At 37.3% G+C, this 22,440-nt stretch overlaps 1 protein-coding gene across 4 annotated transcripts in view; it reads right to left on the bottom strand.

Annotated features, from left to right (window-relative positions):
- Window positions 1-22,440, bottom strand: part of VWA8 (von Willebrand factor A domain containing 8) — a 408,431-nt gene that overhangs the window by 299,484 nt on the left and 86,507 nt on the right. For all 4 annotated transcript variants that reach the window (XM_033234160.1, XM_033234152.1, XM_033234151.1 and 1 more), the window contains 2 exons: window positions 20,583-20,717; window positions 20,415-20,492 (listed from right to left, as the gene is read on the bottom strand). In XM_033234160.1, the coding sequence (XP_033090051.1) occupies window positions 20,415-20,492; window positions 20,583-20,717 (213 nt within the window). The remainder of the gene's footprint in view (window positions 1-20,414; window positions 20,493-20,582; window positions 20,718-22,440) is intronic.

Below are 22,440 nucleotides of genomic sequence, written 5' to 3'. Positions count from 1 at the left end.
TAGTTCCACCAAAAAGACACATGCACGTGTATGTTTACTGCAGTACTATTCACAACAGCAAAGACATGGAAGCAAACTAGGTAAACATCAATGGTGAACTGGATTAAAAAAATGTAATATATATATATATATACACCATTAAATAATATACAGCCATAAAATAGAATGAAATCACATCCTCTGCAACAACATGGATGGAGCTGGAGGACATTATAAGCAAACTAATGTAGAAACAGAAAACCAAATACCACATGGTCTCACTCATAAGTGGGATCTAAACATCGAGTACACACAGACATAGAGATGGGAACAATAGACAATGGGGACTACTGAGTGGGAGGGAAGAAGTGAAGGGTGAGGGCTGAAAAATAACTGTTGGATACTATGCTACCTGGGTGATAAGACCATTCACACCCCAAACCACAGCATAACACAATATACCCATGTAACAAACTTGCACATGTACCTCCTGAATCTAAAATAAAAGTTGAAATTAAAAATAAAATAAATATCTGCAATAATATTTGGCTTATAATAAGCTTTTTAGTTCTTTTTTTTTTTTTTTTTAAGAGACAGGTCTCCCTATATTGTCCAGGCTGACTATTCATAAGTGCAATCATAGTGTATCACAGTGTTGAATTCCTGAGCTCAAGTGATCCATCCACCCAAGTAGGTGGGAATACAGGTGTGTGCCACTGTGCCAAGCTTATAATAAATTAGTTTCTAAAAACAAGTAACAAGATATGAAATCAAGATTAGAATAATTATGAATTATCTGTTTGGTATTCAATAAAGACACCTGGAGTAGATACTGCATTTGACCACCCTTAACACCACTCAAATCCCTGTTAGTCAGCCACATGAGGGGTAGCACTTGTGAAAGGATGGGTACAAAACGAGGAAGGCTGGGTTATTCAATTCTACTTCTGTGACTTCCTTATTATGTGATAAATGAGTGAAATGAGTAAAATATCTTTAGAATTAAATGAGATAATGCCTGGCACCTAATGGGTATTTAATAAATGATGGCTGAATCTGAATCATGTGAAGAAACAAACTATAAATATGTTAAATTTTAAATATAACAGTAAGTCTCAGTTCACAATTCAGCACAGTAATGGAAGTGATATGACAATGCTGCACACAATTAAATGACAGAAAATTCCTATCTTAGAATTTAAAGTAAAGTTAATATTGAAGCAGGTAAAAACAGTTAAAAAAAGCTGACAACAGCGGTCATTTAAAAATAATCTAAAATTTTCAGGCCAGGCATGGTGGCTCACGCCTGTAATCCCAGCACTTTGGGAGGCCAAGGCGGGTGGATCACCTGAGGCCAGGAGTTCAAGACCAGCCTGGCCAACATGGTGAAACCCTGTTTCTACTAAAAATACAAAAATGAACCAGGTATGGTGGTGCACACCTGTAATCCCAGCTACTCGGGAGGCTGAGGCAGGAGAATTGCCTGAACTCTGCAGGCAGAGGTTGCAGTGAGCCGAGATCATGCCACTGCACTCCAGCCTAGTTGACACAGCAAGATTCTGTCTCAAAAAATTAATAATCTAAAATTTCCACAATTTACTTATTCATTCAAATATATATTGAATATATACATGAAGAGAGAGAGAGAGAGAGAACCAGCCTATGCTTCCAAATCACTGTTTCAGGTGCTGAGGATTCAATAGTGAAAAAAATAAACATGGATCTTACATGACACTGGGAAGGAACAAAAATAGATAAAGGAAAGGAGACAGGAGGAGAAGGAAGGAAGAGAAGGACACAAATAAGAAAATACCACATAGTAGTTGGTACTACACAGAAAATATCAGGTAATATGATAGCAAATGACTCAGTGCATCAAAAACGCTTTCTCTTCAGATATTTGAGATTTCAATGTCAAGAGGCCACATGACGATCAGGGAAGAATATTCCAGTCTGACGACACAGCCTGTGAAAATGCCCCATAGCAGAAAGAAGCCAGACAGATTTAGGGGATTAAAAGTACCCAATGAGACTGAAACATAATCAGTAGAGGGTCAAGCAGGAAGGGAGAAGGTTTAAGAGGCAGGTATGGATTGGGTCACATAATGCAGTGGTTCTCAACCCTGGATGTTGATTATAATTGAAAAATACTGGTTCTACTCCCACCAATTATTTTAGACTCTCTGGTGGTAGAGCCTGGACACCGGAAGTTTTTCAAAGATCCTTGAGTGGTTCTAATGGGTAACCTTGTTAATGGAAGACTCATATGCCAAGGTAAAGTGTTTTTATTTTATTCTAAGTATGATGGGAGGCCACTGACAGATTCTAAGCAGGGAAATGAAAAGATCTGATTTACATTCTTAAAAGATCACTCTACAACTTCAGTGAATAGAATATGGAATGCAACATACTCTAACTACATATCTACAAATGTTCAAATGACAAAACTGATGTGTTCTTAAAAACTCTGTAAAGTAAAACTCCATACGCCAAATGCATTTTCCACCAAACGCTCAATAATGGGCCCAAGGATAGTGGGTTAGAATTTTTGGAAATGTCCATGGTTACAGTAGATCCTGCAAAAAGCAAATGATGGAATATTAACAACTGGCTATGAGGGGTGAGAGTGACGGGGAGAAGGCTAAGAAACGTGCCATGTTCCAGTACTTACTCTCCTGATTGACAATGTATCCTTTTTGGCACCTTCCTCACTAAACTAAAGCTGCCTTTTCTGAATTGCTACTCCATGGGAGATACTGTGCAGCAGGAAGCCAAACATTTGTTCACTAGCTGGGAAATAGAAAATAATCCAATGGATTCAGGGAGAGTTACTAAGAAGAAATCAAGAGTCTCCCACTTGAAGCAACATAGAAAAAGGCTTGCTAAGATTAAAGAAATGTGCTGGTTGAACTCTCAGGGTGATATGGCTTGGCTGTGTCCCCATCCGCATCTCACTGAGAATTATCATCCCCATAATCCCCACGTGTCACGGGTGGAACCAGATGGAGATGACTGGATCATGGGGGTGGTTTCCCCTATGCTGTTCTTGTGATACTGAGTGAGTTCTCATGAGATCTGATGGCTTCATAAGCATCTGGCATTTCCCCTGCTTGCACTCAACTCCCTCCTGCCACCCAGTGAAGAAGGTGCCTGCTTCTCCTTTCCTTCCGCCATGATTGTAAGTTTCCTGAGGCTTCCCCAGCAATGCAGATCTGTGAGTCAATTAAACATCTTTCCTTTAAAATTAACTAGTCTTGGGTATTTCTTCATAGTAGTGTGAAAGCAATACACAGGGCAACCTTCCCACCTATGTGATAGCATAGTGACTATCATTCCTCTCCTGCAGAGGCTCCCTGCCTGCAGCTACCTAAATCTGGGAGAGCTTACGGGAGTTACTAGAAATAAACATGAAGCATCAGAGGAGCTGGGCTGGCTAAGGCCCCTCTTTAAATTGTTAACCTTTTAACAGCAGTCAATAGAGTATAAAATCAGGATTTTAGCAGCTTCTACCAACTCAAATCCCAAGATACTTCAACTCCACATTCCTGGAGGCATGAGTTGAGCTCTGTTAAACATTGCCTTTTCCTTCTCTGTTATTTTTGGCTCTATCTCTACGGTTCTGCCTAATGGCTTCCACTTCAAACAGCCTTGTTTCTACTATGAGACTGGCTTTAAAATCAGCAATAAAGTTCTATGCATTCAGAAAGTAATGTGGATCCTGAATAACTAGGGTTTTCTTTAACAGGGGAAGAACACAAAACTAAGCATTTAAGAATCATAAAAGGCAACTAGGTCATAAAACTGAAAACCATATATTTACTTTTCATTTCCAGGAAAAAAGAATAAGTTCACAAAATATATTCTACTTGCAAATATTTATAAATTTTAAAATCAAATCAAAGTTATACCCTTCATTATTTTCTTTTTCAATATATTTCCCACAAGGATGGATCATAAGGATATATAGATACATCTATAAGATATGTAACTTCATCACTAACGTCACTAACCTTTGGCAAACTCCTGACATTTGCAGTGGTCTTCAATGACTATAAAATCCTGGGGACCCTTAAAAGATTTCCCTAAGACTCCTAATCAAAATTACTGTAAAGTACATTGCAAACAGAAGTGCATAGATCAGGCGCGGTGGCTCACGCCTGTAATCCCAGCACTTTGGGAGGCCAAGGCAGGTGGATCATGAGGTCAGGAGTTCAAAACCAGCCTGACCAATAGGGTCTACTAAAAATACAAAAATTAGCCAGGCGCGGTGGCAGATGCCTGTAATCCCAGCTACTCGGGAGGCTGAGGCAGGAGAATCACTTGAACCTGGGGGGCAGAGGTTGCAGTGAGCCAAGATCGTACCACTGTACTCCAGCCTGGGTGACAGAGTGAGACTCTGTCTCAAAAAAAAAAAAAAAAAAAAAAAAAAAAAAAAGAAAGAAAGAAAGAAAAAAAGAAAACAGAAGTGCTGCCTAAAGGAGATGATCAAACACAACAATGTGTTGCTACCAACAGGACTATGACTTCATTACATAATGTCCTTATGTCTGGAGTTACTCCACGCAGAGTTCCCAAATTTGAAGTTTCTATCCTCTTCAACTTCATGATCATCAAGAATAGTAAAAGAAATACCTTTCAGACTGGAGTTCCTTATTTGGTGGGATTCCCTGGGTCACTTTACTTTTGTTTTCTTTCTTGGACTAATGGATTTGGCTCTAGTGTAATGTTTATTTTTATACACATGCCCAAAGGCCTCCTACTGTGTTTTTATAAATCTAATAAATACCTCATGATAATTAAGTTTGTTAACACAAAAGATGTTATCCATTACTAAAAAAGTACACTTTAATTAAATAAGGAGCCAAGTACATACTATAATGTAGTTGCCTGTGGACCCAGTCACCAGGCCCAGCCCAACAGGCACTGGTATCAGGCAGTCCCCTAGACTCAGGGACCAAGACCCAGCTCATACCCATGTACCCTGGTTCCGGGACCACCACAGTGCCACGCTGGACCCTGAAGACTCAGCCTCAAGCTCTGCCATAGCACCATGTTAGGTCCCACCAACCCAAGTTCAGGCTGTTCTCCATGAACTCAGGCTTCAGAGCCACCCTCAGAGACTTAGTTGGTAGGCCCACTCACCTGCAGAGTCAGGCACCAGGGCAGTCCACCTAAGGACTCCAGCAGCAAGTCAAACGAAAGACCCCACCAGATGGTCTGCCCAGAATGTCTGGCTGGAGTGGCTGGTAAAAAGCTTTCTCTATCAAGGCCAGTCTATAAAGACTGGATGTCCACTTCTTCAAATGCACAGACACCAATGCAAGCCCATGAGGACCATTAACAATCAGGGCACCAAAACTACCAGAAGAACAAAATAAAGCACCAGAAACTGACACTAAATGAATAGAGACCTATGAACTACCTGACAAAGTATTCAAAATGATGGTCTTAAAGAAACAGTGAGCTAAAGACAACACAGGCTACTAAATGATATCAGGAAAACAATATATAAACAAAGTGAAAAGTTCAACAAAGAGAAACCATAGTTACATATTTTTTGTGGTAAGAACATTTCAGGTCTACTGTCTTAGGAATTTTTAAGTATACAATACAGCATTATCACCTATAATCATTATGATGTACATTAGATCTTGAGAACTTATTCATTCTGCCTAACTGAAACTTTGTACCCTTTGATAAACGCTTTCCCCTTTTTCCCATTCCCCAGTCCCTGACAACCACCACTCTACTCTCTGCAGAGTCAGGCACCAGGCCAGTCCACCTAAGGACTCCAGCAGCAAGCCAAATGAAAGACCCCACTAGATTCTATGAGTTTGATTTTTGAGATTTCACATATAAGTGAGATAATGTAATGTTTGCTTTTCAGTGGCTTATTTCACTTAGCATAATGTCCTCCAGGTTTATTCACATTGTTGCAAATGACAGAGATATGGTTTGGCTGTGTGCCCATTAAAATCTCAACTTGAATTGTATCTCCCAGAATTCCCATGTGTTGTGGGAGGGACCCACGGGGAAGTAAATGAATCATAGAGCTTGGTCTTTCTCGTGCTGTTCTTGTGGTAGTGAACAAGTCTCATGAGATCTGATGGGTTTATCAGAGGTTTCCACTTTTGCTGCTTCCTCATTTTCTCTTGCTGCGGTAATGTAAGAAGTGCCTTTCGCCTCCCGCCATGATTCTGAAGCTCCCCCAGTCATGTGGAACTGCACAATTAAACCTTTTTCTTCCCAGTCTCGGGTGTGTCTTTATCAGCAGTGTGAAAACAGATTAATACAGACAGGATTTCCTTCTTTTTAAAGGCTGAATAATAATTCATTCCATATATACTGCATATTTTCTTTATTCATTTGTTAATGAACACATACTAATTACCTATCTTGGCTATTATGAATATGCTACAATAAACATGGGAGCATAGATACTGTTCAAGATACTAACTTTATTTCCTTTGTATATATACCCAGAAGAGGGACTGCTGGATCATGTGGTAGTTTTTAATTTTTGAGGACCCTCCATATTATTTTCTATAATGTATGTACTAATTTACATTCTCACCAACAACGTACAAGCATTTCTTCTCCACATGTTCACCAACATTTATTACCTTTTATCTTTTTGATATTAGCCACTCTAACAGGTGTAAAACAATATTTAATTGTGGTTTTAATTTGCATTTATCTGATGATTAGTGATGTTGACCATTTTTTATATATACCTGTTGGCCATTTGTATGTCCAAGAAGTATATTTTAAAATGCCTGGGAAATGTCTATTCAGGTTCTTTGCCCATTTCAAACTGGGTTGTTTTAGTGCTACTAAGTTGAGTTCCTTTTACAGTTTAGAAATTAACTCCTTGTCAGCTATGGTTTGCAAATATTTTCTCCTATTTTGTAGATTGACTCTTTACTCTGTTGACTGTTTCCTTCGCTGTACAGAGCTTTTTAAGTTTGATGCAATCTCATTTATCCATTTTTGCTTTTGGTATCATCCCAAAATATTGTTACCCAGACCAATATCTGCAAGCTTTTGCCTCATCTTTTCTTCTAGTAGTTTTATAGTTTCAGTCTTACATTTATGTATTTAATACATTCTTAGTTGATTTTTGTATATGGTATGAGATAAAGGTCTAATATCATTGTTCTGCATATGGATATACAATTTTCCCACTACCATTTATTGAAAAGACTATCCTTTTCCCATTGTGTTTTCTGGCTCTTTTGTTGAAAATTAATTGACCATTAATAGTATATTATTTCTGGGCTCTCTATTCTGGTTCCATTCATCTATATGTTTGTTTTTAATGCCACTACTATGTTATTTTGATTACTATTCCTTTGTAGAATATTTTGAAACCAGGTGCTGTGGTACTCCAATGTTGTTTCTCAAGATTGCTTTGGCTATTTGAGGTATTTTGGGGTTCCATATGAATTTTAGTATTTTTTCCATTTTTGTGAAAAATGTCATTGGAATTTGGTAGAGATTGATTGCATTGAATTTGTATATTGCTTTGGGTGGTATCTTTAGTGTTTTCTGCATATAAGATCATGCCATTTGGAAATAGAAAAAAATTTTACTCCATCTTTTCTGATATGGGTACATTTTATTTATTTTTCTTGCCTAATTGCTTTAGCTGGGACTTTTAATAGTACATTGAATAGAGTGGTGACAGTGATGGGCATCCTTGACTTGTTCCTGATCTTAGAGGAAAAGCTTTCAGCTTTTTACCATTGAGCATAATGTTAGCTGTGGCCTTGTCATATATGGCCTTTATTATGTTTTGCATCTGTGGTCATCAGGGATATTGGTCTGTAATTTTCTTTTCCTGTAGTGTGCTTGTCTGGCTTTGGTATCAGGGTAATAATAACGGATTCACAAAATAAGTCTGAAAGTATTCCCTCTTTTTCAATTTTTTAGAGTTTGAAAAGTTTTGGTTTTAGTTCTTCTTTAGATATTTATATTTTTATATTTATTTATAAATTATTTTTTTATTTTATATATTTTTTCCTATTATATTCATATTTTCCTTTTTCTGCATGCACAGGAGATATATAATCTAAATTAACTCTGGAAGAGGTCTTTAAGAAAACTATGAAAATTCTAAGTGATAAAGTCTTATATCGTAATTTAATTTGAAGTACTTTTTCTCTTAGTTGTGCATCTTACAATTGAGTGCATCTTGCAGCTAATGGAATACAGTAGGTATTATAGTACAGAAATGATAAGTGCCATGAAAAAGGCCATTAAGTGATGCTGAAACAAAGAAGGAGTACATATAAAATTTAAGATTTACAGAAATTCAGAGCAGGCAGTGGAGCTAAGTTTTAAAGAGCAAATTGGCCCACAAGCTCCGAGGGGTGGTTCAGGCAGCATGAACAGTGCAAGAAAGCATGGAGTGGTAGGCAGCAAGTCATGCTGGGGAAACTGCAAGTCATCCCTTAAGGCTGGAGTTATAAGGTAAATGTTAGTTGCACAGTTGAGGTCTTACAGGGGCCAGATAAAAAAGAGCACTGTGTGCTAAACAGCATAACTTCAATATTATCTAGCAAACTGTGAGTCGTGATTTAAAAATGTAAAGCAGGGGGAAAATTAGAACAAAAATCAGTATTTTAAGGATGGAATGGGCAGATCCCAACCTGGAAACGAGTGGAAAGCTTAGAAAGCTAGTGTTGACAAACTCAGTGAGAAGGGCTGAGCACCAGAAATAAAGCTACTATAGCCCATGGCTTGGCTGTTGGCAGCAGCAAGGAACCCACCAACCCACCCAATGGCCCACCACAGGTTGAAATATATATATATATGTGTGTGTGTGTGTGTATGTATGTGTGTGTGTGTATGTGTGTGTGTGTGTGTGTGTGTATAAAGAAGAGGAAGTAAAAGAAAAAAGAAAGTTACTGTAGAAGAAATAGAAATACTGATATAAACACAAATTAAAATGTGATAAGGTACTCAGCAATTAAAAGGAACAAACTACTGATACATGCAACAACATAGATGACTCTCAAATGTATTATGTAAGTGAAAGAAACCAGATGTGAAAAGCACATAGTGTATAATCCCATTAATATGACATTCTGGAAAAGCAAGACTAATGGATAGAAAACAGTGGTTGCCACGGGCTGGGTTTGGGGTGGACTACACAAGGGAACAAGGGAATTGTTCAAGGTGATAGAAATGCCCTATCTCTCAATTGTGGTACTGGCCCTACTACCAAATGTGTTTGTCAAAATGGACTGAATTTAACTATGTATGAATCATACCTCAGTAAACGTGACTTTAAAAATCCCACCAAAAATGTGACAAGATGGAACACAGCCACACTCATACACTGATGTACTGCTTTTGTCTGCTTTTCTACTATAATAGCAGAGTTGAGAAGTTTTAACAAAGACTTCATGATCCACAAAGCCTAAAAATATTTTCTATCTGGCACTTTACAGAAAAAGTTTGTCAACCCTGATATATGGTAATATTATCAATTTGTTTCGTTCTCATTCAAAAATCTTACTTGTTGGCCAGGCATAATGGCTCATGCCTATAATCTCAGCACTTTGGGAGGCAGTATTTGCTTTCTCTATGTGTTATTGAGCTGGGATATTAGTCTTCCTTACTCAGACTGGAACATACACCATTGGCTCTCTTGGTTCTCAGCCCTTCAGGCTCCTCTTAGAACTACACCACCACACCACCACTTTCCTGGCTCTCCAGCTTGCAGATGGTAGATCATGGGAGTTCTTAGCCTCCATAATCTCACACACCAATTTCTTACAATAAATCTCTATAGGTTCTGTTTCTCTAGGAAATCCTAACTAATATAGGCACTAAAGTTTATAGTCTGATAGGTTAGAATGTATTTTAAATTTAAAATATTCTACATAAAAGAGGCAGGAGACAAAGCAATATGATTATTAAAGAGAAACTGGGCCAGGAGCAGTGGCTCATGCCTGTAATCCCACCACTTTGAGAGGCTGAGGTAGGGAGGGGATCACCTCAGGTCAGGAGTTCAAGACCAGCCTGGCCAACATGGCGAAACCCTGTCTCTACTAAAAATACAAAAATTAGGCCGGGCGCGGTGGCTCAAGCCTGTAATCCTAGCACTTTGGGAGGCCGAGACGGGCGGATCACGAGGTCAGGATATCAAGACCACCCTGGCTAATACGGTGAAACCCCGTCTCTACTAAAGAATACAAAAAACTAGCCGGGCGACGAGGCGGGCACCTGTAGTCCCAGCTACTTGGGAGGTGGAGGCAGGAGAATGGTGTAAACCTGGAAGGCGGAGCTTGCAGTGAGCTGAGATCCGGCCACTGCACTCCAGCCTGGGCGACAGAGCCAGGCTCCGTCTCAAAAAAAAAAAAAAAAAAAATACAAAAATTAGCCAGGTGTGGTGGTGTGGGCCTATAATCCAGCTACTCAGGAGGCTGAGGCAGGAGAATCACTTGAACTCGGGAGGCAGAGGTTGCAGTTAACCAAGATTGTGCCACTGAACTTCAGTCTGGGCGATGGAGTGAGACTCCGTCTCCAAAAAAAAATAAAATAAAACACACACACACACACACACACACACACAAAACAAAAACAGAAGCCTTGGTAAGCCTGGGATTTGAAAAGGATTGCCAGAGTTAACCATTTTAAAGTTCTGATGTGATCAACAGTATACATGGTTCTTGAAAAATAAACTTTATAATAAAAGAAATCCGAAGGAGTTGAAGTAAATAAATTCTTAGCATGGTAAGAGCTATTCTTTGTGGAAAAAAAAAAAAACTAAGAAGACAGGATGGATGACAGATTGTAGTAAAATAAAAAAGCAAGAAAACAAGATGAGCTACAGAATCACGTGAAAAATCAGCCCCGGCTGGGCAGGGTGCTTCACACTTGTAATTCCAGAGCTTCAGGAGGCCGAGGTGGGAGGATGACTTAAGAACATATGTCTGAAGCTGCAGTGAGCTGTGACTGTGCCACTGCACCCGTCTGGTGGACAGAGCAAAAACATGCCTCAAAAAAGTCAGCCTCCAAGGTCCAACGTTGAATAAAGAACACTTACATAAATACAAATGTCTTGAAATCTTCATAAGAGAAAAACACAAAGTCAAGGCAAAGGTAAGGGACACAGCAATGAATCCAAGACATAGAGCAATAAAAACAAAGGAGAGAGAATAAAAGAATAAAAATATTTCCACCATATTTGGATAAACAAGAAGTGGGGATTGTAGATTAGATGGAAGAGAAGGGAAAGGATTTGGTCTGAGTTTAGCTATAGAAAGAAAAACTTAGCTAAGGAGTCAATGATGATCCTAAGATTTCAACATATTTTAAACCATAATTATTTTCACTAAAAGTCCCATAAACTTATGCGCACTTAAATTTTCGATTAAATTTGACTTGGTGTTTAATCTAACTAGCACTTGATCAGAAGGAAAAGATCTCAGATCTAGTGTATTTATGATGATGTAGAAAGATATCTGGAAATATGCCCTTATCTGGTTGTGAAGGAAAAGAATAACTTGTACTTCTTCAACACTATGAAATCACTGGTTCAACCCTTAAAAAAAAAAAATCAGTTAAAAGAATCTGACCTAACACTTGAGCCAAATGATTTATGATTTTTATAGTCTATTATAAAACTTACTTTATGTACTGCCTCAAATCTGTGTTAAAGCTCTGTTTTCCTTTTACTTCATATGAAATGCAGTTCTAAAAATAATCAAGTCTAAAAATAAGGCAAAAACCACAGATTAAGTGTAGCTTTATACATGTACAAATAACAGGGAAGTCTCCACATCTTCTAGGAAAACAGATGATGTATCTACTTTTTCCCACTAAATTCTCTATGTTGTATCAAACCTCTGGAACTTTTTCATCAATGTGCACTATATTATTATACAAACCAAATTCATTCTTTAAGTTTACTAATTCCTGTGTCCCACAGAGGAGTCTTATATTTGATCTCAGGGGCTTGGTTTCTATAACAAAAAGCAACTGATTATTTACATGGAAAGAAGCTATATAGCAAAAGAAACAAATTCACCTCCAAAACATATTACAGTTATTATATTTCTCTATCCCTTTCCGAAGTCTATACTTCTAGGAAACTCTTTTCTCTAAACATTTTCTCTAGAAATTAATGAGCAGAAAAGCAAAATGGGAAAAAAGAAAAGGAGTTTTCAGAAAATGTGCCTGGTTTGCTTATCTCTACTATTTCCCAATCTTTGCAGGACATCTAAAAGGTTGACAGGATATGTACAAAGGATGGGTAAATGTTTTTACAGGAAACTTATGTGCCTTTCGATTATCATCATCTGTATTTTTCAGAGAGAGGATTGATAAGACATGACTAAATGACCTTATTCTGTGACAGAAACTAGAAGACATTGAGTCTGTAACTCAAAAGTGTATCAGGAAATAGAAAGGCCTGCCATCAGCTTTAACTGTAGCATCTTCCTACCCTTATTCATCCATACATTAATAAACTGAACAGGAAACCAAAAAACATTAAAATAAAATAATGTTTTGGTGAGTTTATTGTCACTCTCTAGAAATACAGGAGAAAATCTGTTCTCAGACTCTTAAACTAATTCTTTTACATATCAAGATAGCATCCTCAATGGCAGGATACTTTGGGAGGCCTTCCAGTGTAGCTACGAGATCTGAATTATTAGATATACACATACTCTTTCGTTTGGTTAATCTTTTAAAGAACAGCAGCATAAAGTGAACATAAATTTCATAGCTCAGACATACAGTATAAAACTACAAAAACCTGATACAGAAACAGTACTGTCTGGAAAAATTGATGACAAATAAATTATTTCCAGTTTTCATTAGAATGAGATTTTTTATTTCAATGTGAAGAAAATATTCATGTTATACATAATTATATACATAATAGCAAATGAAGATGGAATCAAAAAGGAAATTAATATTTTTTCTTCAAGATCTTCTCCATATGATTTCAAAACAATGGCACATGAAAAGGTAAATTATGCTTATGATCTCCAAGTGGAAACGTAAGATATTTAGAATAAACATTAACTTGTTTTGCAAAATACATTAATAATTCTGGAGGGAGGCATCCCCTATTGTTGGTAGCAAAGCATTTTCATTGGAAATCAGAAGGTTGATGGCGATAAACTGCCATACTCAGATAATTTCTGCTGTGAGCTATGGAAACGTATGGACACATGAACGAGCATACTGAGCCTACCATCTATCTTTTGATCTCTGACAAAGACACCAAGAGAAGTGATTATGTGGAAGGCAGGGTGTCCTCCATGGTATCTTCCATAAATTTAGTTAGAGATAGATATATCCTCACAAATACTATTATTTCCCTTAAAAAATCTAGTAGGCCCAGAATCAATTTATAAGAACTCATTTCAAAATTTATTTTCTGTGGGTTCTAAAATGTGCCACCTGCTATAAAATGTAGAAATTTATTTTCTGTTCCCTACATGTTTCTCTTTCAAGAATCAGGATATCTCTACTAATCTAAATCTCTTCACTTTAACTCATATCCTTTACAATTTCATAAACTTGGATCATACGCTCCTTCATAGAGTTCATCTTTTAAGATAATAGAGAGTCTTAGTAAATATTTGAACCTTTTAAGTCCTTTAATCAGTTAATTATTTTAACTACCTTTATCTCCTTTCTTACCTACCTTTACCTGTCTTTCTTGAAATATGACAATGAAAACTATACAAAATAATAGAGATATAAATCCACCATAGTTTTATACGAAGATGGGATATTTTCTCTTTTGCTTCCAAAACTATTTTCAAGCAACTCAAAATCCTAAATGGTACCTTGGTGCTCTGAATGAATTAAATTACCCCAAAAAAAGAAAAAAAAAAGTCAATTTCGGGGAGAATTCTCATGTATACATTTACAGTAGACTCTTCTACTTGTAGCCCAAAAGTTACTGGTAACATATAGTTGCACTTCCTTCCAAACTCTGGCCAATTCAATCAATAGGCACAAAATACCTTAAAGCAGCAGGGAAGGAATCCTGATAGAATCATTTGATGGCCGCGCGCGGTGGCTCAAGCCTGTAATCCCAGCACTTTGGGAGGCCGAGACGGGCGGATCACGAGGTCAGGAGATCGAGACCATCCTGGCTAATACGGCGAAACCCCGTCTCTACTAAAAAATACAAAAAACTAGCCGGGCGACGAGGCGGGCGCCTGTAGTCCCAGCTACTCGGGAGGCTGAGACAGGAGAATGGCGTGAACGCGGGAGGCGGAGCTTGCAGTGAGCTGAGAGCCGGCCACTGCACTCCAGCCTGGGCGGCAGAGCAATACTCCGTCTCAAAAAAAAAAAGAATCATTTGAAATATGAGCACCTAGCAAAATTTTCTATGATCTAAGGTCACAACAACTAACTGGTTTAAATGTCATTTTTCAGAATAAAAGAACATTTTAAATATAAATATATTTAGTGTCAGAAACAATAAAAACGTGGAACCAAAAAACCAAACTAAAAACACAAAAGTTATCCTAAAATGTAAGTAGACAGTATCACATTTACTTCCAAAGTCATTCGAACAATAAAGAGACTCTTTTGCTATAATAAGCTATCATAAGCAGGCAAATACTGACATACAGAATTTTTTAAATTAGCATGATAAAAATGTCTCAGATGAGATTATTTAAAAAAGACAGAAAAATTAATTCTGTAAGAACACTAGCTGTAAGTTTCTCTTATTACCATATTATATACGTAAACCCACCAAAATAATCTATTCAAAAACAAGTAGAGAGACAAAAGACTTGTACATCGAAAACTATAAAACATTACAGAAAGAAATTAAAGAAGACATAAATAAATGAAAAAACATTCATGTTCATGGATTGGAAGATTTATGCTTATTAAGATAACAGTACTACTCAAAGTGATCTACAGATTAAATACAATTTCAATAAAAATCTCAATGGCATTTTTTTTTCCTGAAGAAATAGAAAAATCCATCCTAAAATTCATATGGAATCTCAAGGGACTCTGAATACTGAAAATAATCCTGGCAAGGAAAAACAAATTTGGAAGCCATATACTTACTGATTCCAAAATTTACTATAAAACGACCATGATCAAAACAGTATAATACTTGCATAAGGACACACACATGGGCCAATAGAATAGAACAGAGAGCCCAGAAGTAAATCCTTGCAGATATGGTCAAACGATTCTTAATAAGAGTACTAAGTCCATCCAATGGGGAAAGTACAATCTTTTCAACATTGGTGCTGGGAAAACTGGATATTCACATGCAAAAGTTGAAGCTGGACCCTTACCTTACATTATGTACAAAAATTAATTCAGAAAGAATTAGACACCTAAAAGTAAGACCTAAAACTGTAAAATTCTTAGAAGAAAACATAGGGGGAAATTCATGACATTGGATGTTACGATGATTCCTTAATTATAACACCAACAACAGGTAACAAAAGAAAAATGATAAATTGGACTTCAACAAAATTTAAACATTTTGTACATCAAAAGATGTATAAAATCCTATTATTAAAATAGTAAAAAGAAAACCCACAGAATGAATTAAAATGTTTGAAAATCATGGCTGGGTGGGGTGGTTCACGCCTGTAATCCCAGCATTTTGGGAGGCCAAGGGGGGCGGATCACAAGGTCAGGAGTTCGAGACAAGCCTGGCTACCACAGTGAAACCCTGTCTCTGCTACAAATACAAAAAATTAGCCAGGTGTGGTGATGTGCAATTGTAATCCCAGCTACTCAGGAGGCTGAGGCAGGAGAATCACATGAACTTGGGAGGCGGAGGTTGCAGTGAGCCGAGACTGTGCCATTGCACTCCAGCCCAGGTGACAGTGCGAGACTCCATCTCAAAAAAAGAAAATCATATATGTGGAGAATGAATTCTATACCCAGAATACATTAAAACACTCCTACAACTCAACAACAAAAAGTCCATTAAAAAAAATAAAAAATTAATTAAAACATGGGTAAGGACCACAGCCAACATTGTACTGAACAGGAAAACGCTAGAAGCATTCTCTTTAACAACTGGAATAAGACAAGGATGTCCACTCTCACCATTCCTATTCAACATAGTACTAGAACTCCTAGCCAGAGCAATCAGGCAAGACCAAGAAATAAAAATAGGAAAAGGGGAAGTCAAGCTATCTCTCTTCACAGATTATATGATTCTATGCCTAAAAAGCCCTATAGACTCCACCAAAAGGCTCCTAAAAGTGCTAAGTGACTACAGTAAAGTTTCAGGATACAAAGTCAAGGTACAAAAATCAGTAGCATTTGTATACACCAATAACATCCAAACTGAAAGCCAAATCAAGAACACAATCCCATTTACAACAGCCACAGAAAGAATAAAATACCTAGGAATACAGCTACCCAAGAAAGTAAAAGATCTTTTCTCTACAACAAGAATTACAAAACACTGCTGAAAGAAATCAGAGATTAAACAAACAAGTGAAAAAAAAAAACATGCTGTGCTCCTGAGAATTTCAATTGTTAAAATGGCCATACTGCCCAAAGCAATTTATGGATTAAATGCTATTCCTATCAAACTACCAACATCATTTTTCACAGAATTAGAAAAAACTATTCTAAAATTCACATAGATTCAAAAAACAGCCTAAATCGCCAATGCAATCCTTAGCAAAAACAACAAAACCTGAGGCATCATGCTACCTGCCTTCAAACTATACTACAAAGCCACAGTAACCAAAACAGCATGATACTGGTATGAAAACAGATACCTAGACCAATGAAATGGGAAGGGGAACCCAGAAATAAAGCCACATAGCTACAACCACCAGATCTTTGACAGAGTCAACAAGAACACACAACAGGGCAAGGACTCCTTATTCAATAAATGGTGCTGGGATAACTGGCTAGCCACAGGCACAGGATTGAAACTGGACCCGATCCTTTCACCATATACAAAAATTACTTCAAAACAGGTTAAAGACTTAAATCTAAGACCTAAAACTATAAAAACCTAGAAGAAAACCTATTCTGACATACTATTCTGAATATGGGCCTTGGCAAAGAATTTATGGCTAAGACCACAAAAGAACTTGCAACAAAACCAAAAATTGACAAGTGAGACCTAATTAAACTAAAAAGCTTCTGTACAGCAAAAGAAACTATCAGCAAAGTAAGCAGACAACCTCCAGAATGGGAGAAAATATTCACAAACATGCATATGACAAGGGTCTAATAACAAAAAGAGCAATTCAACAAAGAAAAAACAACCCCATTTAAAAAATTGGCAAAGGGCAAGAACAGACATTTCTCAAAAGAAGACATACATGTAGCCAAAATATATTTTAAAAAGACTCATCAACACTATCATTAGAGAAATGCAAATCAAAATCACAATGAATACCATCTCACACCAGTCAGAACGGCTATTATTAAAAAGTCAAAAAATAACAGATATTGGCGAGGTTGTGGAGAAAAGGGAACACTCACCCAATGCTGGCAGCTATGTAAATTAGTTCAGCCACTGTGGAAAGCAGTTTGGAGACTCCTCAAAGAACTTAAAACAGAACGACCATTTGACCTAGCAATCCCCTTACTGAGTACACACTCAAATGAAAATAAATTGTTCTACATATATGTTAATTGCAGCACTGTGATGGTTAATACTGAGTGTCAACTTGATTAGATTGAAGGATGCAAAGTATCGATCCTGGGTGTGTCTGTGAGGGTGTTACCAAAGGAGATTAACATTTGAGTCAGTGGGCTGGGGAAGGCAGACCCACCCTTAATCTGATGTGCACCATCTAATCAGCTGCCAGTGAATATAAAGCAGGCAGAAAACATGAAAAGGCAAGACGGGTCTAGCCTCCCAGCCTACATCTTTCTTGCGAGCTGGATGCTTCCTGCCCTCAAACATCGGAGTCCAAATTCTTCAGTTTTGAGACTCAGACTGGCTCTCCTTGCTCCTCAAGCTTGCAGACAGCCTATTGTGGGACCTTGTAATGGTTAGTACTTAATAAACTCCTCTTCATATATATATATGTATTCACAGATTATATGATTATATGTATATATATTATATATATATATGTGTGTGTGTATCTATTAGTGTGTATATATATCGCCACTTTTATTATATATATATATATATATATATATATATATATATATATATATCTCCTATTTGTGTGTGTGTGTGTGTGTGTGTGTGTATCCTATTCTGTCCCTCTAGGGAACTCTGACTAATACAAACACTATACACAACAGCAAAGACATGGAATCAGCCTAGGTGCCCACCAACAGTGGACTAGATGAAGAAAATGTGGCATAGATACACCATGGAAAACCACGCAGCCATAAAAAGGAACAAAATCCTGTCCTTTGCAGCAACGTGGAAGTAGCTAGAAGACATTATCCTATGTGAACTAACACAGGAACAGAAAGTCAAAGCTGCATGTTCTCATAAGTGGGAGCTAAACATTGAGTACACACGGACATAAAGATGGGAACAACAGCCAACAGGGACTACTTGAGAGGGGGCTGTGCATTGAAAAACTATCAGATACTATGCTCACTGCCTGGGTGACGGGATCATTTATACACCAAACGTCAGTGACATACAATTTACCCATGTAAATTGTGACCTGCACATGTACCCCCAAATCTAAAATAAAAATCAAGAGAAAAAAAATAAATAAGTTAGACATGGGTAAGAGTTTCAAATAGGTATTTCTCCAAAGAAGATATACAAATAGCCAGTAAGTACATGAAAAAGATGCTTAGCATCAGTAGTCATTAGAGAGCTGCAAATCAAAACTACAGTGAATTACCACTTCACAGCCATTAGGATAATGACTACGAAAAAAAAAAAGGAAAAAAGAAAGAAAACTGTCAGGGAGAATGTAGAATAACTGGAACCATTGTGCATTGTTGGTGGGAATGAAAATGGTGCAACTGCTATGGAAAATAGTTTATTGGCTCCTGAAAAAATTAAACACAGAATTATCATATGATCCAATAATTCCATTCCTAGGTATATACCTTAAATAACTGAAAGCAGGGACTCAAATACCTACTTGTACACCACTGTTCACAGCAGAATTACTTACTATAGCCAAAAGGTTACAATAGTGCAAAGGAAACAACCCCAAGTGTCCATCAACAGACCAACGGAGAAACAAAGAATGGTACAGACATAAAACAGAATATGGCTCTGCCCTAATAAGGGATGAAATTCTGATATACGCAACAACACCGATAAACCTTGAAAACATTATGGTAAGTAAAATAAACTAAACAAGAAGGACAAAAATTATGATTCCATTTATATGAGGTACCTAGAAAAGGCAAATTTACAGGGACAGAAAGTAGAGTTTACCAGGGTCTGAGAGGGAAAGAAAAACTGAGAGCTACTGTTTAACGAGTACAGAGTTTTTGTTTAGGATAATGAAAAAGTTCTGGAAAAAGGAAGTGGTAATGGTTACACAACATTGTGAAGGTACTTACTGCCAGTGAATTTGTACATGGCGAAACCCTGTCTCTATTAAAATACAAAAAAAATTAGCCAGTCATGGTGGCGGGTGCCTGTAATCCCAGCTACTCAGGAGGCTGAGGCAGGAGGAGAATCGCTTGAAACCGGGGTGGGCGGAGAGTGCAGAGGGCCGAGATTGTGCCATTGCACTCCAGCTTGGGCAAAAGGGCAAAACTCCGTCTCAAAAAAAAAAAAAAGGCTAATGTAGTAAACTTTATGTTATACATATTTTGTCACTATTTAAAAAATAATCTATTCAGTGAATACATATTTAGCTCCCACTGCAGCTGAAACCTATTTTGTTTCGATTTCCAAATTACCAGTAAATGTATTCTGTGTGGGGACATGCATATAAAATGAATCTCACTTTTTAATTGACACAATATATGTACATATTTTCAGAGTATATGCGATATTTTGACACATTCATATAATGTGAAATAAAAAATTAGGGTAATTAAGGTGTCGATTACCTCACACATTTATCTTTTCTTTATGCTGGAACATCTGAATTATTAACTACTAGCTATTTTAAAATATACAATAGATTATTGTCTACTATAGTCGTTCTACTTATTTATCAAACACTAGGTCTTCTTTCTCCCACCTACCTGTATTTTTATAACTATTAATCAACCTCTCTTCACTCCTCCTTTCCCCCTACCCTTCCAGGCCTCTGGAAAATAAATCTCTCTGAAAAACAGCCCCTGATATGTTGTGCATATCAGATATCCTAGAATGTACTTTCAAAAGCTCCAAATAATTATAATTGCACTTTAATTGGAATAATTTGATTACTATTTTGGTTCTTTACCTACATAAAAAAAAAGAGCCATAACAAGAAGATATCCATAAATTCTGATGATGGGCTGAGGATATATGCTTATAGTCCAAGTGCAGCTAAAAATGAACACTGTACCTGATAGAGCATAATAGGTTCTATGTTGTATCCTAAGGTATCAGCAAAGTTCTTGGCGATCACTGTTTTTCCACAACCCTACAAATGGAAACACAATTATTCAAGGGGTAACTCAAAATAACCAAAAGCCAGGAAACTAAAAGTCTGCAGTGAGACTGTCATTCTTACCTTTCCTCCAATTAAACATATATCCTTAACCATGTGAGACTGCATCATTTCAGCCTGTAGCTGCTTATGGCTCAAAGTCTGTATGAAACGGTCTGATGCACAAGGTTGACTTAATGGCCTGGTCCCAGCTGGCACCTATAATTAAAGAGAGGTCAATGTAACATGGCCGGGCATGGTGTCTCATGCCTGTAATCCCAACACTTTGGGAGGCCAAGGCAGGCGGATCACTTGAGGTCAGTAGTTCGAGACCAGCTTGGCCAATATGGGGAAACCCCATCTCTACCAAAATATAAAAAAAATTAGCTGGGCATGGTGGCACGCACCTGTGATCCCAACTACTCATGGGGCTGAGGTAGGAGAATCGCTTGAACCCAGGAAGCAGAGGTTGCAGTGAGCCGAGATTGCACCACTGCACTCCAGCGTGGGCAACAGAGTGAGACTCTGTCTCAAAAAACAAAAAACAAAAAAATATATATATATATGTGTGTGTGTTTGTGTGAGTATATATATATATGTATATATATTTGTGTGTGTGTGTATCTGTGTGTAAAACATGCATATGTTTTTCTCAAAATATCAGTAACTTAAAGTATATAACTGCCGCTTAAAAGCCTCCAACTAATAGCTTGCTCAATTTAGTTCTTTACTGTTTTTGATATTTCAATAGAGCAGCAACTATTTTTTCATTTAACAGATCTGATGATTATTACAAAACTTCCAAATCAATTATTTCTCTAAAATTAAAGTCCCACACTGTCAGACATATTCATAAAAATCATGTCATCTTGATGCTGTTTATAACTTACAGTAAAGATGTTACTACTGGAGAATAAATTTTTCCCTAAATTCTAGTTGTAAGCACAGAATTAACGTTAGTCCACTGGAATCTCTAAAGTCACCAATGACCTCCTGATTTCTAAAAGTCAAGTCCACAAATCCTTTTCAGATTTATCTTAGTTTACTACTGAGAGACATCTGTTCAGAGTATCTCTTCCCATCTTTTACACCTACTTCTCCTTTTATTTTTTGTCTTTCCCCCCCTTTTTTTTTATCCTGCCTATTAGTTCCCGAGGAGCCATGCTCTGCTGAGGACTCTGGGTTGGATCATATTATATACTACATGAACCAAAGAATTGTAAGTTTGGAAGCGACAGGATCAGATTTGCATTTAAGAATTTATCCTGGTATCAACACGGAAAGCTAACTGGAAGAGACTAGAGGCAATGAGGTTAAAAAGCCACAACCAAAGGGAAGCAAATAATGAAGTCTTTTTCATATCTCATGCTTCTGAACATATTGTTTAAACTGCCAAAAATGTCCTATCCACTCCTGAGCCACTGGAAAAATCCTGTGTTATTCTTGTACACTTAGCTCAAGCTTCACCTTCGCTCTGAAGCTTTCCCTATTCCGTCTCCTGAATCCCAGTATTACTTCCTTCTCCATATCCCCAGTCATTCCAATGCAGTCTTAACTCATCTGCCTCTAACCTAAACTATCAGCTAGATGAGCCATTCATCTGAAGAAAACAGAGAGTATAGTGGGCAACTCTCCCTGTCTAGAAATCCCAGCTGTGCTATCTCCTAGCTGGTGTCTCTGGGTGAATCAATTAATCTCTTTACATCTCAGTTTTCTAATCTACAAAATGGAGATAATAAAACGTACCTTAATGGATCTTGGGGGATTTAAATCGCATAATGTATGCAAAGAGACAAATACAGTAACTAGTATACAGTAAACTCATAATATGGAACCCAGCTCATGGTAGATGTAATCAATATTCAGTTCAATGAATAAGTACAGTAACATGAATTAATATTAATAATATCAAATATTAAAACAAAAAAGTTTATCATGAGCT

This window comes from Trachypithecus francoisi, unplaced genomic scaffold, assembly GCF_009764315.1.
Source record: "Trachypithecus francoisi isolate TF-2019V2 unplaced genomic scaffold, Tfra_2.0 Contig01461, whole genome shotgun sequence".
NCBI classification, from domain to species: Eukaryota; Metazoa; Chordata; class Mammalia; order Primates; family Cercopithecidae; genus Trachypithecus; species Trachypithecus francoisi.
Note: the sequence above shows the minus strand (reverse complement) of the source record. Positions and strands in the feature narration are given on the sequence as shown.